This window comes from Pogona vitticeps, chromosome 1, assembly GCF_051106095.1.
Source record: "Pogona vitticeps strain Pit_001003342236 chromosome 1, PviZW2.1, whole genome shotgun sequence".
NCBI lineage: Eukaryota > Metazoa > Chordata > Lepidosauria > Squamata > Agamidae > Pogona > Pogona vitticeps.
The window spans coordinates 63,914,326-63,932,038 of record NC_135783.1 but is presented as its reverse complement, the minus strand read 5'-3'; the positions used below and the strand labels follow the sequence as shown (position 1 = coordinate 63,932,038).

Genomic DNA, 17,713 nt, shown 5'->3' with positions numbered 1-17,713 from the left:
ACTACTACTGTTCAGTCTGCTTATTTTAAATGTGTTTTTAGGATTAGGTGGCAATTTGTATTGTGCTTAGTATAAAGTTTTGTTTCTGTATTTCTGTTCCTGGAGCAGTCTCTGGTGTCAGTGTGTTACTCTTGTAGGAAGTTTTAGGGTGACTTATCTACCAAGATGGAATCAGGTTTTGTTGCTGATTTAGCAGTAGCCTCAGCAATTGGCTGGGCAACATGTGCTCTTCAGCAGATTCTTTAGGGGGGAAAAACTGGAGGTAATCCAGGAAAAAAAGAGAGAGAGAAAGATAAATGTTGGTCAAAAATAGATATGGGGGTATTCTTTCATGAGCAAAGTGGTGGAGAGGGTGGTGGCCGACCAGCTTCAGGCCCACTTGGATGAAACAGATGCCCTGGATCCGTTTCAGTTGGGCTTCAGGCCACGGCACGGTGCAGAGACGGCATTGGTCGCCCTGTACAATGACCTATTGAGGGAGGCTGATGGGAAAAACTTCTCTGTTAGTCCTTCTTGACATCTCAGCGGCCTTCGATACCATCGACCACGGTATCCTCCTGGGGAGGCTCTCCGAGCTGGGAATTGGTGGCCTGGCGCTTGCCTGGCTCCGTTCCTTCTTGGAGGACCATCCCCAGAGCTTGGGGAGAGTGTCTCGGCCCCGTGGAGTCTCAATTGTGGGGTTCCACAGGCGTCGATTATCTCCCCGATGCTGTTTAATATCTACATGAGACCGCTGGGTGGGGTCATCAGGGGGTGTGGAGCATCGTGTCATCAATATGCTGATGACACCCAGCTCTACATCTTTTCACCAACTGCAGGTGATGCCGTCCGGTCTCTTCAGTGCTGCCTGGAGACCGTACTGCAATGGATGCAGGAAAACAGGCTAAGGCTGAACCCGGACAAGACAGAAGTTCTGAGGGTGGGTGGCCCCATGGTCGGCGCCTTGGGTGACTCACATTTGGGGGGCGTGACCCTGGCCGCGAAGAGTGGGGTCTGCAGCCTGGGGGTACACCTGGACCCGACGCTCACCAAGGAAACACAGGTGGCATCGGTAATCTGTACCGTCTTCTTCCACCTTTGGCGGATCGCCCGGCTGCGGCCCTGTCTCGACACGGGGCGCTCACTACCTTGGTCCACGCGCTCGTAATCTCAAGATTAGACCACTGTAATGCGCTCTACGTGGGGCTGCCTTTGAGGCTGATGCAGAAACTTCAAGTGGTGCAGAATGCAGCGGCCAGACTCCTTAGTGGAGTAAGAAAATACCAGCACATTTCTCCCACGCTGGCCATGCTGCATTGGCTGCCTATTCGTTTCCGCATCGACTTTAAAGTTTTGATGCTTACTTATAAGGCACTAAATGGTCTAGGACCTTGATATTTAGTGGAACGCCTCTCTCATCAAGATCTACCCGGATCACCCATGCGAGCCAGGAGGTGAGGCTGAGGAGCCTGACGCCGAGAGAGGCAAAGACACGAAACCGGGCCTTCTCGGCGGTGGCTCCTCGCCTCTGGAATAATCTCCCTCCTGAGATCCGCACGGCCCCCACTTTGGGCACTTTTAAAAGTCAACTAAAACCATGGCTATATATTCAGACCTTCCCTCCAGCTAACACTTGATTTCCTCTTGTTCTCCCTTATTTATTTTTGTTGTATTTTTGTATTGTGCATGTTATAATTATGATTTATGTAACTCTTTGTATTATTGTTTATATTCATTGGAAGCCGCCTAGAGTGGCCTTTTAGGCCAGATGGGTGGGGTATAAATCAAATAAATAAAATCAGTGAGTAATGTGAATATTCAGATTTCTGAATTACATTTCAGATTTAGGTCCAAGTTGAATCCTATTAAGTTCAAAGAGTCCAAACAGAATCAGATCCAAATATCCAAATCAGATTCTGAACCAAATCAAGATGCCATTGCACACCTGAGCTGCAGAGCTGGAAGATAACAAGCAAAATGAAATGTGTTAAAAGGTCATCTATGTGAAGAAAAGCTGAAGTATATTAGAATGGCAGTTTTGTTCAGAAAAAAGATTAGTTACAGTCAGATGACATGAAGGCCTTCCCAAATTATGGGTAGATTGGTATCTCACCAAAATGTCTAGTAACTCAGTGAAATGTATCAGTTGTAGTTTCAAGACAGAGAAGAGCAAGTAATATTAATATGATAGATAATTAATAAATGAAATTCAATACAATAAGAAATGCTGATAAGAACTTGCTGAAATGGCCTTGAAAAGGGTTTATATGGATTGTTGGATGTGTGCTATGTGCTGTCAGATCAGGACTGACTTATAGTGACCTGAATAAGGCTTTCAAGGTAAATGAGATATTTAATGAGTGGTTTTACCAATTCCAGTGGGATATGGTGGTGCTGCGGGTTAAACTGCAGAAGCCTCTGTGCTGCAAGGTCAGAAGACCTGCAGTCGTAAGATCGAATCCACGCGACGGAGTGAGCCCCTGTCGCTTGTCCCAGCTCCCGCCAACCTAGCAGTTCGAAAGCATCTAAAAATACAAGTAGATAAATAGATACCACCACGGTGGGAAGGTAGCGGCGTTCTGTGTCTAAGTTGCACTGGCCATGTGACCACGGAAGAGTGTCTTCAGACAAATGCTACCTCTATGGGTTGGAAACAGAGATGAGCACCGCCCTAGAGTCGGACAGGACTGGATGAATTGTCAAGGGGAACCTTTACCTTTACCAATTCCACCCTGTCCAGGGACTTTCCATTTATTTATTTATTTATTTATTTATTTATTTATTTATTTATTTATTTATTTATTTATTTATTTATTTATACCCCGCCTATCTAGTCAGTGTGACCACTCTAGGCGGCTTACAACACACACTATAAAACAATTAAACATATAACATATCATATAACATAATTTACATAAATAAAAAAATAAAATAAAATTTTCCCCAAGATGGCGAGAAACAGGGTATATTATAGCAGAAAAGGAAAAAGAATAATTAGGAATTAGCTGGAAAGGGGGAAGGCCTGCTTGAACATCCATGTTTTCAGTTGTTTCTCAAAAATACCCAGCGAGGAAACTGCGCAAATCTCAGGAGGTAAGTTCCAGAGGCGAGGAGCCACCGCCGAGAAGGCCCGGTTTCTTGTTTTTTCCTTCCAGGCCTCCCTCGGCGTCAGGCTCCTCAGCCTCACCTCCTGACTTGCACGGGTGACACGGGTAGAACTGGGTGGGAGTAAGCGTTCCACCAAGTATTGAGGCCCTAAACCGTTTAGGGCTTTAAACATAAGCATCAAGACTTTGAAGTCAACGCGGAACCGAATGGGCAGCCAATGCAGCGCAGCCAGAATAGGAGAGGTGTGGTGATATCTTCTCGCTCCACTTAGGAGTCTGGCTGCTGCCTTCTGCACCACTTGGAGTTTCCGCGTCAGCCTCAAAGGTAGCCCCACGTAGAGTGTGTTACAGTGGTCTAATCTTGAGATTACGAGCGCATGGACCAAGGTGGTGAGCACCCCCACATTGAGATAGGGTCGCAGCCGGGTTATCCGCCAGAGATGAAAAAAGGCGGTGCGGAACACTGATGCGACCTGAGTCTCCATGGAGAGCGCCGGGTCCAGATGGATACCCAGACTGCGGACCCCACTCTTTGCGGCAAGGGTCACCCCCCCAAACGAGAGGGAGTTGCCCAAGCTGCCAACTGTGGGGGCACCCACCCTCAAGATCTCCGTCTTGTCCGGGTTCAGCCTCAGCCCATTCTCCTGCATCCACTCCAGTACAGTCCCCAGACAGCGCTGAAGGGACAGAACGGCATCACCTGCAGTTGGTGAAAAGGAGATGTAGAGCTGGGTGTCATCCGCATACTGATGACACGATGCCCCACATCCCCTGATGACCCCACCCAGCGGCCTCATGAAGATATTAAACAGCATCGGGGAGATAATCGACGCCTGTGGAACCCCACAATTGAGACTCCACGGGGCCGAGACACTCTCCCCAAGCTCTGGGGATGGTCCTCCAAGAAGGAACGGAGCCAGGCAAGCGCCAGGCCACCAATTCCCAGCTCGGAGAGCCTCCCCAGGAGGATACCGTGTTCGACAGTATCAAAGGCCGCCGAGATGTCGAGGAGGACTAGCAGAGATGTTTTTCCCGTCAGCCTCCCTCAACAGGTCATCGTACAGGGCGACCAATGCCGTCTTTTTACCGTGGCGTGGCCTGAAGCCCGACTGGAATGGATCTAGGGCATCCGTTTCTTCCAAGAGAGCTTGAAGCTGGTCGGCCACCACCCTCTCCACCACTTTGCTCATGAAAGAAACATTGGCGACGGGCCTATAATTGCCAATTTCGTCCGCCGCCAAACTAGGTTTCTTATGGGCCTAATGAGTGTTTCCTTGAGGGCAGAAGGGAACCTGCCGTCAAGGAAAGACTCATTTATTATTACTGTGGCCCATTCTGTTGTTATCGGCCTGGCTACTTTGATTAGCCAGGCCGGGCAAGGGTCAAGGGAGGAGGTGGTGGCTCGACAGCGGTCAAGAACCTTGGCCGCAGAATCAGGCGTGACAGGCTGAAAGGTATCGAAAGTTGCCGGGCAAGACGGAGCGCTGGACATCTCTGCTTGACTCACTGTGTTCAAAAAAGGAGAGAGCTCCCGGCGGATGGCCTCTACTTTAGATTTTTAAAATGCTGCAAACTGTTCAGGTGAGAAACTAGGGGGAGGCCTATCACCAGGACCAGTTCCGGATAGGTCGCGCACTATACGGAATAACTCCACCTGCTGGTTGGACGCTTCACTTATCCGGTTAGCGAAGTAAGTTCGACAAGCAGCCTTTACCTTAGAGAGGTAAAGGTTAGTTGCGACCCTGACAGCTATTCAATTATAATCAGTCGGGTCCTTCCTCCACTTATGCTCTAGCCTTCTCCTATGTCGCTTCAGAGCTCAGAGCTCCTGGTTAAACCAAGGCGCCGGGCGCATTCTGTGACGGAGAGGGCGTTTAGGCGTGATCATGTCTACGGTCCTGGTGGGGCCGTAGCGGGGATTTGAAACCAGGTCTGTTGAGTCCTAGTCCGTTCTATCCATTATACCACACTAGGTATCATTATATCAGTAGCTATTAGCTTTTATAGCAAGATAGAGCTTGTATATTTGGAGACAATGACTGAAATCCTTTTGTGCAATGAAATAAATGGCATAACTTTTAAACACCAATTGTGGTAAGTTAAGAAATCTCTATAGTCATTATCTGTTGCATGCCGAGTTATGCCATAGTGTACAGCAGATAATGTCTACAGAGATTTCTTAACTTGCGGTAATTTGCTTCCAAGGAATTATGCCATTTGTATAGGTACACAGCAGGATTCCAGCCAGTATACCTCTGAATACAAATTGCTAATGAGAGTTGCAGTCCTGCCCCTCAGCTTCGTGAAAGTAACTGAGTGGTTGGTAATTGAATAAAGAATCCAAGACTTGACAGACATTGGTCAGAGCTAGCAAAATAGAGCTTACATTTTTAACTTCTGGGGCACAAGGAGAGAGTTTGTATGATAGCTTGATTGGTAGTCTTGGGCAGGTGTTGTAGAATAATTTACTTCTGACTCATTTTGTATTTCTTCTGCTTGTGTGTATTTTGCTTTGTCACCCCACACTTTTGGCAGATCTGTAGATTCCACGCAAGGGTTCACTGCCTCCCTCCATCCTCTTTACTGTCCTGTAAAAGTGTTTTGCATGGCTGGAGTTTGCTGATTGCCATTCTTCCAACACTGGTGACGAGTTACAATAGGTGCCATAGGGTTTTTTTTGTCTGGAAATCAAAGGCTGCAGCTGCAGTCTGATAAAGTAATTGAGACAAAGCAAGAAAGTTGCAAGGCCCAAATACAGAAAAATAAAATACTCATCATCTTCTGTGAGTTTTGGTTTCATATAATGTACTGATATTTTTCAGCGTTGAAGTGAAATATTAATATAGGACATACTTATGTTATCAGTGGTACCTTGGCCATCTGATGAAAGTGTTAGTACTACATATATGCTGGGATCCTGCTGGTATAAGTTATGCTGTGGATCTCTGGTGATATCATCAGCCGTGACCATGCCACAGCCACTTCAGATAATTAAAAGCTTCCCATTGCACCCACCAGGATTTGAAGATGCCCAGGAATCTGTTTCTTTATTAGAAGCATTTGGGAACTGTCGAGGCAGAGTAAGGAAACAGATTAAGGCTAGCAGACCCTGGCTGTTCTGCTTAACTGGAGGATCTGTATGCATTTTACTGTCCATCCTACTCTCCTTGTCAAGTCTAAATCTTTTCCTTAGATGTCATGGAGATGCTGTCCCACCATCAGTGGTGAATTAGATTTTGGCTTTCAGTGCCGTTATGTTCTGTGTATGGAATGGGGATAGCTCATCATCTTGACCTTTGCTTCAAGCAACAAAATGTCCTGGGATGGCCCTGTAACAGTCCCAGGACCTATTCAAGGTGCAGTTGGTCAAAAACAAGCAAGGTGGAACAAGACTATGGCACTACACCAAACAGAAATCCAGCCAAACAGCAGGACCCTGTTAACTGTTAGCATGTACTCAAGAACAGGAGTTAATCTATATGATAATACTGGTGAGCCAGCCACACTGAGTTGAAAGGCAACAACTGTATTTTCTTATAGCCCTCAGCTGAAAGTAAATTGCCTTCTCTTGTTAGCAGTTCATTCTTGTTGCAAAAGAATGCCTTTATTTTCAGCACTCTTTTGGGTTGAGTGGTTTGGTTGCTTCAGCGTTGGGGCCATGAGTCTTTCTAACTGGTGGCAGAATTCAGTGCTCTAAGCCTGAAAGCTGTTTTGATGTTAAATGCTGCCTGACTTCCAACCACACTGTGGTTACATTTTATGAAATCCAGATGATTTGGAAGCAGTGTGTGCATGCAGTTTACTTTAAAAATATAGCAGAGGGGGTTTAAGGGGAGGGGTTAGCATATGATTTCTTTCCATCTGTGGACCAGCACTTTACTTCCTGTTTAATCTGATTTTTTGTATCTTGTACAAAAGGACTGCTTGATTTTTCTAGGCAGTGTCTACGGTTTAATAAAACTCTTAATGTTAAATGAAAGACAGAGTAGCATAACTGACTCAGTAAGAGTTGGAAGATAGCAATGGTTATAGCTCGTGTTGATAAATGCTATGCAGTGTTAGCGTTCAGTTCAGAATTATTTTGTTGGATATTTTCAAAAATCTGTCAGACTGATGTGTTAGTTGTAGTGTAGTTCTGGGAGAGGAAAGAAGGAGGTTTATTTTTGAAGGTAAAATGTGGTTTTCTGTCGTTGGAAGAACAGAATCCTTGGTAAGTCTAATCAGGAAATTTTCTATCAACTTTTAAACAAAGCTGCAGTAGTTTTCCCCATATTTCAGTCAGTTTACTATTTTCTGTTATTACTGGTTTGTGCAGCACTACTTACTAGAATATGCAATATTTATAGATAATGATATTTTCTAAAATAGCACAGGAATATTGTATATAACTTGTTCCTTTTACGTGCTTTTTATTTAGAAGTACAGTGGTAGGTTTTAATCTTCCATGGTATGGGAGTTAGCAACTGAATGAAAGTTTATTCATAATATAAGATGTGTACTCCTACTTCCCATGTTATCTGGCTGTGATCCAGCTCAGGATTTCTATTTGTGACACATATGCAAACAATTGATGTTCTAAACACCAAATAAGAATAAAATTAACAGACCTCTAAAAACTTATTTCTGTTCATATAGTACTTCAATCATTAGGATTGTCATAGTAAAAATTAAAACATCTTTAATGCCAATTATTTAAAAGACTAGTCGATCTAAACATGTTATAGCAAAATCACACTTTTCTTCCTGAATGGCTGTCCATCATTCATTCTCAAAAAGCTCCAAAATGTCTTTTATAATGTAGTGTTTTCTTGATTTTGGCTATAGTATCAGTATCCAATAATGACAGATAAATACTTATATAAATAAACAAATTTCTTAATGATTAAAAGCACTATTTCATCTTTTATGCTGCCATAACAGAAACTTGGTGACCTTATACACATTTATTAGCGAGCAACTCCATTGAATACAACGGGACTGACTAGTTTTTGAAATAAACAAGCATGGGATTGTTTTGTTGTGTATGCTATGAGCTCCCAAACAAAGTAAACATGAATGGTTTGTCTCTTCTTTTTTGAAAGTTTCTTATAAAGCATGAGTTTTTTTTCATATTGCATGTTCTTTACACTGCAGTTATTTGTCACACTAGAATTCCACTTCCATTGTATGGAATGTTATGCCTGTTTCTATTTTGCTTTTCTTCTTAGCTTCCCTGACTTACGATATTCATATTACAAGAATTAGCCTTTATTTTTCCTTGAAGGAAGAATGTATAAAAAAAGTTGGAAGTGCTCTGTCCTGTTCTCCTGCTATGTCTTAGAGATAAGCTATTGTGGAAGTGGCTGTAGTCCAAACACTTAGAAAAAATAAATGGCTGTATTAGAAGTAACTACCTATTCCTTTCCTGGAGATCAGTGGATTCAGTAAAAAAAAAGTCATCAGTATTCCAACTGTAGCACTATCCTGCACACAGAAGGAAGTGATTTTCACTGATTATGGCTTTCTCTGCCTCCCTTTGTATGCTCTAAAGAAAAGAAAAGAGAAGAAATGGTTAGGGAGCTGCAAGGTTATCAGCACTCCCTTCTGTTAATGGAAACCTGCACTAGATTTTTTCCCTGAAATAGCAAAGTTTATTAGCTAAGAAGAATATAATTCTCAGTAAACATTATTTGGTTGTATGTAAAAAGACTGTAGAGACTTTAGCTAACAGCTCATGTAGAGTACTCTTGGTCAAACGTAGCCATTAAGAGTGTGAGGTTTTTGCCCTGACATCAAATACTTCTATCTTTATAGACTGTAGTATGGAGCCCGATTGTACCAGATGCAAAGGTTTCATTAGGACTATGAAGCTGAAGGAAAGCAGCTGTGGAAATGTAGGCTTCAGGAGTATACAACAACTACTTCATTGAACATATTATTTGGAGCTCACCATCTGGGTTTTGTCTACCAGCCATTGACACATCTATTCTTGGAAGTCCGTTTAAAATAGAAATAAGTTGTTCTGGATTTAACTGCTTTGGTTAGCATAATGCATTGACCAATACATTCACTAAGGAATCAGCTATGCACAAATTCAATGCAATTGTGTTAATTTAATAGTATTTTCTGAGAAGGAAATATCTCTGCTGCCTAAGGTCACTTAATCTCTCTCTCTTACACACACCCCTGCCATAACATAAGGGTAATAGTAACTGTATTTTAACTGTATTTTAATCATTTTATCTTTTATTGTATTGAATTTTAATTGTTGTAAGCCGCCCAGAGACCTCTGGGTAGAGTGGGCGGCATATAAATTAAATAAATAAATAAATAAATAAATAAATAAATAAATAAATAAATAAATAAATAAATAAATAAATAAATAATACCATAATACAAGAGTAATGATATTTGTTCTTCTCACAGTATTCATTAAATTACTGGCAGATCAGTGAGGCACTTGTTCCAAGTTTTTTTCCAGTTTGGTATTGTGTTCTGTAAATCCACTTAATGTGTTCATTTAGTATTCCGATATACTAATAATGCTGAGTATCACCTGTTATATCAGAGAGGTACTGTACATGATACATAGTGTATATGTATGCGAATTCAACATGGTGAATTATTATTTGGCACAATAGGTGTTATCTGACTTTCATATGGCCATTTGAAAAGAATAATTACCAGTCTTTTTAATGTGACTGGGAGGCTTCCCTATTTATTTCTGTCACAAGCAGCTCCATATGCAGGCAGAAACCTGCTCAGGTCTTGTTTTTACTGTTGGTGTGTTCTCTGTTCTTTGGCGTTCTTTGAGTAAGGAGTAGAGATGGGGGTATTCATATTTGCATCTGAATACAAATATCCCTGCGCAGCTGGAATTAACAATGGTCCATCCCCTGGGGCTGGACCTTCTGACAGAGGCCTCGCTCATCCTTCCAATCACTCCTGGAGCACTGCTGTCTTCCTGCTAGACTTGTCCTCCCTCCCAGGCAAGGGGAGGGAGGATGAGTCTCCCTGCTCAGCTGCCGAGTGGCTAGCCGAGCAGGAAGAGAGTATCACTCCAAGAGTGATTGGAAGGATGAGCGAGGTGGCTGCTGCTGGACGCATGCGTGGATAGTCCGGCCTCAAGGGCCAGACCCTTGTTAACTCCAGCTATGCGGAGATTTTAATATTCGTATACAGATATCCTCATCTCTAGTAAGGAGTGCCATAAAAATAATCAGGTGCCTAACTTACCTATCTTGTAAGCTGCTTTGGGAGCTGTTTTGGCTAAAGAATGGGATACAAATGCATACCCCATGATAGATTAGGATACATGTAAACTGAAACAGTAGTTCATATGATCATAGAATTGTACTGCTGGAAGGAATCCCAAGGATCATTTAATCCAATCCTTTCTGATAGAAGAAATCCACAACCAAAGCATCCCTAAGACATGGCTGTACAGCCTCTAATTAAAAACCTCTGTCAAGGTTATGGCTGGGTCAGAGAGGCCGACACTAATCATTTAGCCATACTGCCCAGATTTTCCCGATGTGTGTAGACTTTGGGAGGGCTAAATATGCTTATAGCTTCCTGTTCAATACCCCTCCCAACACCTTGAGTCACTTTGACTGACCAGTACTCCAGGGAGTTACTAAAGATTGACAAGGTTAACTGTTTAAGCCTGCTGTAACATTTTATAGTTTAATGTATAGTTTAAGTGAAGGTGTTGCAAAAAGAAGTCAAAAGGAATAAAGTTCCAAACAGTTCCAGAAATGGTTTCAAAATCCAAAAGCAGTCAAAAGCTTGTTGAGCAAAGAAGCAGTCAAAAGATATTGAGGCAAAGGCAATTTCAGAACAGTTCCCACAGAAAATAAGAAGGTTAACTACTACTCACAATCTGGCAGAATTTGGGCATGGTTTCAGAACATGTGCCGGTGAGCATAGCATTCTCATAAGAGAAACTAGGCTAAACTAAGCCATTTCTTCCATTTTTATACTCATCCTTCCACCTCCCAGATCTTTTAGGGAATATACCAATCAGGCATTGAGTTGCCCTGAACTTTCACAGAGATTAATTTCTCCGAAGTAATTTCACTCTCTCCACCTCCTTTCTCTTCAGCTGACCCCAGGTCTGTTAATTAGCTCAAACCGGGCTGGAGGTTGTAGCCTTGAAAATTCCTTCTCATGTCAATAAGTACACAGAGAGCAGAGTCTTCCAATTAATGGACAGTTCCTCCCCACTCCTTTGGTCAGCTCCTTCCAGGTGCAAGCTAAAATGGGCCTGTATTTCAGAGAGCAACTGAAACCATCATGCCCCATTTCCTAGTCTCTTCACTACCTCCGATATTGGAGAGAGGCCATCAACTTCTGACACTGTCCATTGAATTGTGTTATTGGTGTCATAGGGCTTTTCCTAATATTTTTTCATTATCTTCTTTCTTGTAATTTGAATCTATTATTCAGGTCTTATTCTCTGGACTTGCATGAAACAAATTTGCTCCATCTTCCACATGACAGATCTTCAAGTATATGAGTATAGCTATCTCCATCTTCTCTGCTTCAGGATAAACAAATCAAACTCCCTGAACTATTCTTCCTAGGGCTTAGTTTGTCGACCCTTTACCATCTTGATCACCCTTCTCTGAACACATTCCAGCTTGTCAATACCTTTTTAAAACTGTGGTGCTCCAGAACCAAACACAGTACAGCATTTAAGGTGAGATTTGACTACAGCAGAATAAAATGTTTCTGTATATTCACTTTATCTGGACACTTTATTTCTGTTGATACATCACAGTTTTATCTTATATTTTATTTATTTTTGAGAGGGTTTGACACCACATCACATTGTTGACTCATTTTTCACTTATGGTCTAATAAGATCTATAGGTCCTTTTTTAGCTTTAAGAATCAACTAGGTGTCACCCATGCTGTGTTAATACATCTGACTGTTTCTGCCTATGTGTAGAATGTCATAATTTTTCTGTGTTTAAATTCATTTTTTTATTTTATGCACATGAATATAATGGAGGACCTTGTCAGGAACCTTGCTGAAATCAAGATAAGCCACATGCACAGTATTTGTCTGATCAACCAAGGGGTATATCTGTCAGAAAAAAGAGAACAAGATTCCCTTGATGTGATTTGTTTTAGTAGTAATTGTGTTTTAGTAGTAATTGTGTCCTTTTCTAAATGCTCACAAGACTGACTTTTTAATGATCTGCTCTAAAATCATTCTTGACATCGAAAACCTGCCAAATATATGCTAAATCCTGTTTCTTTTTGGAAGATGCTCAAACCCAGTCTTCAGGGGCCTTACTTGTTCTCTTAAAAATTCTCAAAGATTATAGATGGAGACTCTCAGTTACATCTGCAGTTTGCTTTAGTACTCTAGGATGCAGTTCATCAGGTCTTGAGTAGTTGAATTCATTTCAACTACCTCATTGTTCTATACCACACTTTTAATGTTCCTGAAAAGTGTCACTGTCTCCTTCATTTCATTTGCACTAAATTGAGTACTGTTCTCCTTTTGTGAGAAAACAGAGGCAAAGTAGGTGCTGAACAGTTCTCGTTTCTATCTGTGTCTCATTAGCATTTTTTATTCCTTTCAGTACCATTGATCTACTACTTCTTTGTTCTTTTTTTCCAAGCATAGCTGAAAAGTTACTCAGTTATGCTTAAAGTCTTCAGCTCCAAAGTTCTTAGAAATTTAGTTTCAGGCACTGATGGCCAAAACAAGTTTCCTGCCACTACTTCGACAGTTGTCTAAAGCCAGGTTAACCTGCCTCTTGCCATGGCGTTCATGCAGGAGACAGGGTGTGACCTTCTAGTGGCACTTTATCATTGAATTATGAAGATACACAGCTGATAAATAAATACTTGTGCTCTTGTAGTACCTAGCCTTGACAATTTCCAAAGAAGGGTCACAGAAATGAGTGTTGAAGGAGAAGCTTTAGTGTGACAACAGCATTTATCTCCATATATTCTGCAGATAGTGGAAATTCTAAACTGAGTGCCACATCACAGAAAGGCACAGGTATGTGTACATCATATTTGAATAATGATGTGTGCTGTCAAGTCAGTTCTGATTTATGACAATCATCCTCAGGGTTTTCTAGGTAGAGTACTTAGAAGTGTTCTACCACTCCTTTCTTCTGCTGGAGCCCTGGGATTGTGCAGCTTGCCCTAGGTTTACATAGGCTGGCTCTTCTGGGATTGCATAGTGGGGAACTGAACTCCCAACCTCTGGCTCTGTAGCCAGTTATCTAACTCACTGAGTTATGCAGCCAACTATCAAACACATATTTATTTTTCCTCTTTTCTGGAAATACTGTTGGTATGTATGGTACCTGTTACCTGCTAGAGGTTCCCCTTGATAATTTGTCTAGTCATGTCCGACTCTAGGCGGCGGTGCTCATCTCCGTTTCCAACCCATAGAGCTAGAATTTGTCTGCAGACAATTGTCTGTGGTTACGTGGCCAGCGTGACTAGACACAGTACCTATTTATCTGCTCGCATTTTTGCATTTTGCATGCTTTCAAACTGCTAGGTTGGCAGGGGCTTGGACAAGCGACAGGGGCTCACTCCGTTGCGTGGATTCGATCTTCCAACTGCAGGTCTTCTGACCTTGCAGCATAGAGGCTTTAGCAGTTTAACCCACAGCGCCACCACGTTCCCTAACTTGTTTCCTAATATTTGTACTGATCTGGAATGCAATAATTAGAGTACAGTATATAATAAAAAACTCAATTTCTCTTCTCCTGCAAAATGTTTATAATTGTGTAAAATGATGTAGAATAAAGTGTAGTTTGCAGGCTTACATGCTAGTAACTAAATGGTGTATGTATAACAAAGTATTTAATTACATACTGAAGTGGCACTGATTTCTTAATCTGCCATATAGTAAAAGGCAATTAAGAGGATTAAAGTGTTGGAACACATTTTTTTATAAGAAGCAGTTTATTATGCTCTTTTACAATTGCGTATTTCAATTAAATAGTATGCTGTCTTTATTCCTTAAAGTATCACATATCATGCAGCTCACATTGGCTGCACTGTGCAACTCACTTCCTTAGACCCTGACTGGTAGATGACTGTGGGAGCTGTATTCCCTGAGCCTTGTTCAAATCAAAACAAAAACAAAACATCTAACCCCACAGCCTGCCTGCCTTGTCAGGAGTTGAGTGTCTTGTATATCAAATGTATAAACATTTACTTTACAATCTGTGTACCAGCACTGACAGGAAAATCATGCTAAAAACAAAGGAACTGCTGTCTTTTAAACACATTTAGGATTGCAGCGTTAGTTGTGCATTTGTAAAACATTGTTTTGTTTCTTTCTAGGGTGCTGGCCAAGATAAACTTGGAATCTATGTAAAGTCCGTGGTGAAAGGTGGTGCTGCAGATGTGGTTAGTAATATTTGTAACTCTTGAAAAAAGTGGAATTTTCAGTGATTAATTTTAGATACTTCTAGTCTCACTCATCTCATACTAAATATTTTTTTAAAACTAAAAATGTAACTAGGATGGTCGGCTGGCTGCAGGGGATCAGTTGCTTAGTGTCGATGGCCGCAGTTTGGTTGGACTTTCCCAAGAAAGGTACATTTTGTTTTTATGTGTCAGAAAAGACCAAAGAGTCATCTGGCTTCTGCCATTTCTTTCCTGTTGCCTTTTGTACTCTTTCATTATAGTAATTTTTTCCCTCCCCTTTACCAAGTGTATCATATTACTTACTATACCAAAATATTTGAAGTACGCGTAAGCAGACTAAAATGTGTTTGGTGTAATGTTATGGTTTACAATGGCTCTGAAAGCTTTTTCTAGAGATATCCAGGTGTACTACTTTGAGGAGTATCTTTACATCTTTATGTCATCTGGAAGCCATTAGATATTAAATTCTTGAGAGGTTGTTTCGGAGCCTTAAAATGAAGATCCCCTTTTTCCAGGATGATAGGAATAAAGTGGCATAGACTAGTGTGGCTTTGTCTGCTATAATACCACTGATTGCATTTCAGAGTTCCGCATCAGACTCAAACAAAATAGAAGAAAATGCCTAATAGGGCATCTGCCTCCGTAGGGTACAGGTTATTTGCTTTTTCTTGAGATGCTAGGGGGCCCAACTCCAGAAATGTTATTGCCAAATAAAACTTGTTAATATTTAAGGTGCTACAAGACTCTTCATTGTTTCTGCTGCAGCAAACTGACAGGACTGTCTTGCTGGGTATTATCTTACTCATGGTTCTAAAAGAGATTAATTAGATTGATTCTTATTCAATGCCATTAACATTGGCAATAATTGTCATATTATGCCAGAATTTTGTGCTGTGTATAGGTTCAACACATACAGTAAAACAGTGGTGTTTTTAAAAATAATAATATTGAATAAATGACACTTTTTGGTTTTTGATGTTTGTTCATTTGTTTTAATCCAGGCTCTTGTGTACATTTTGGGGGAGGAAGGCAGGACAGAAATAAAGTAAATGAATAAGTGCCTAAATATGTTTCTTTAGTTTAATATCTAGTTTTCAATTTGAGTAATAGAAATGTTGCTGGACTTTTGTTCTCTATCACTGGATCTAAATTGTTCTTGAGGCTTTTTGATCTTGCAGAATTGTAGTACATTTCCTTGTATTCATTTTATTAAACTGTTCTTCAGGGCAGCAGAGCTGATGACAAGAACAGGATCAGTAGTGACTCTAGAAGTGGCAAAACAAGGAGCAATTTACCATGGCCTAGCAACTCTTCTTAATCAGCCATCCCCAATGATGCAAAGAGGTATCCAGCTACAATATATTCTTCATTTAGGGAGAGAATCTGTACTTGTGCATTTTTAAAAAAAAAAAACAGTGACAGAGGTGGTCTTGGGTGCTTCGCTGATCATGTGCTAGCTGCACCTTGAAAAGATATGTCTGAATAGAAGTATTGACAGGTATGTTTACAATTGTAGTCTTAAAATGAGAAAACATGCCTGTTTATTTCCCTGCATATAAAGGGGAATTATGATTACCCATTGAAAGAACAAAAGAGTCTAGGTTTCATGTTAGATACTTTTTAAGGTTTGATGAACATTTTCTTTCGATTGGCTTTGTTTGGTTTACATATGCGAAGTCTTAAATGAATTATTCTGCCCTGTTGTGCATTATGATTCTCCAAGGATTTTTTAAAAAAATATTTGCCAGATCTTTTGCATGAGACTCTTTTAGGTAGAAATGCTAGGGACTGGTTCTGGGACATATTCACTGTGACAAGTAAAGGATGACTCTTCTTTTGTTTTATTTTAGAATAGTGCCAAAAGTCTGGCAGCAATTTAGATGAGTATATTTAATCTCAGAAGAGAATTGAAAATTCAGGATTCCCTAACCTAAACAAATGTAATCCAAAAAAATATTTTTCTTTCTTTATGCAGTGTCAGATCGCCGTGGCTCAGGTAAACCCCGACCAAAGAGTGAAGGCTTTGAGCTATATAACAACTCTGCTCAGAATGGATCGCCTGAGAGTCCTCAACTAACTTGGCCAGAATATAATGAACCAAAGAAGTTACCAGGAGATGACAGACTGATGAAGAATCGGGCTGATCACCGATCTAGTCCCAATGTAGCAAGTAAGCGAGAGATTGTTTGATGCAGTTTGTGTGGAATATATTTCTTTATGAAGTTGAATTAAACTCTGAAATAAGCCTAAATGAAGATGATGTCGAGATTAAGCTGTAAAATAAATGATGCAACAACAAAAAAAGAGAGTGGCCAGAATCCTGTTGCACAGCTCTGTCTGTGTAGCAGGAATGATGTCACTATCAGCAGATTGATGTTCATTAAAAGAATTCCTTTTTTTAATTTTTGAGTGTGCACAATTTCCATGTATGGAGTCCAAAATTGATGAAGGCAGTCTAGCCATTACAGTTGTATCATTTCCATAGCACAGGCAGAACACCACCCAAAAGGGTTTCATCCATTATAAACGTCCTTTAGTGGAGGCAACCTTGGTTTTTTTTTTAAAAAAGATCTCTTTTTTTGACAGATCAGCCTCCAAGCCCTGGAGCCAAGAACACTTATGCAAGTGGGACTACTAACAAGATAACATCAGTGTCTACTGGAAATCTTTGTACAGAGGTTAGAAATGGCATTCCCTATACATTTTTGTAAAAAAATGTGTGGCGTATTTCTTTTTTAAATAGATTTTTTTAAAATCTGTAAATTATATTTCTCTGTTTATACAGGAACAGATACTACCACCCAGACCAGAAGCATATCCTATCCCGACACAAACTTACACCAGGGAGTACTTTACATTTCCAGCATCCAAGTCTCAGGATCGAATGGGACCTGCTCAGAATCAGTGGTCAAGTTACGAAGAGAAGCCACAGATCCCAGCAGAAAGTAATCATTATATCACTGCGACAATACAGGTTGGAAATAATTTGCTTTAACGAAGCTATTTTCTTTTATGTGTTCCCAGCTCCTCCTTGGTGAAGGGCTCCCAAAAGGTCTACTGATCCAGCCATAGGAGCCAGGGTCCAGAATTCTTTTGTAATTTAATTTTAGCTAACTAGATAACAAAGTAACTACAAACCGTAACATCTGTGTCAACAAATAATCTACCCCAAGTACTCTTGGGTACTGCTTTGGTCCAAAGGAGATGTGAGTGGTTACTTCACTCTTCTCTCA

General features: G+C 41.0%; 1 protein-coding gene across 36 annotated transcripts in view; it reads left to right on the top strand.

The window, feature by feature from the left end:
- AFDN (afadin, adherens junction formation factor) overlaps positions 1-17,713 on the top strand; it is a 150,489-nt gene that overhangs the window by 107,233 nt on the left and 25,543 nt on the right. For all 36 annotated transcript variants that reach the window (XM_072994143.2, XM_078383179.1, XM_020808386.3 and 33 more), the window contains 6 exons: positions 14,394-14,459; positions 14,575-14,648; positions 15,706-15,824; positions 16,456-16,650; positions 17,067-17,158; positions 17,266-17,454. In XM_072994143.2, the coding sequence (XP_072850244.2) occupies positions 14,394-14,459; positions 14,575-14,648; positions 15,706-15,824; positions 16,456-16,650; positions 17,067-17,158; positions 17,266-17,454 (735 nt within the window). The remainder of the gene's footprint in view (positions 1-14,393; positions 14,460-14,574; positions 14,649-15,705; positions 15,825-16,455; positions 16,651-17,066; positions 17,159-17,265; positions 17,455-17,713) is intronic.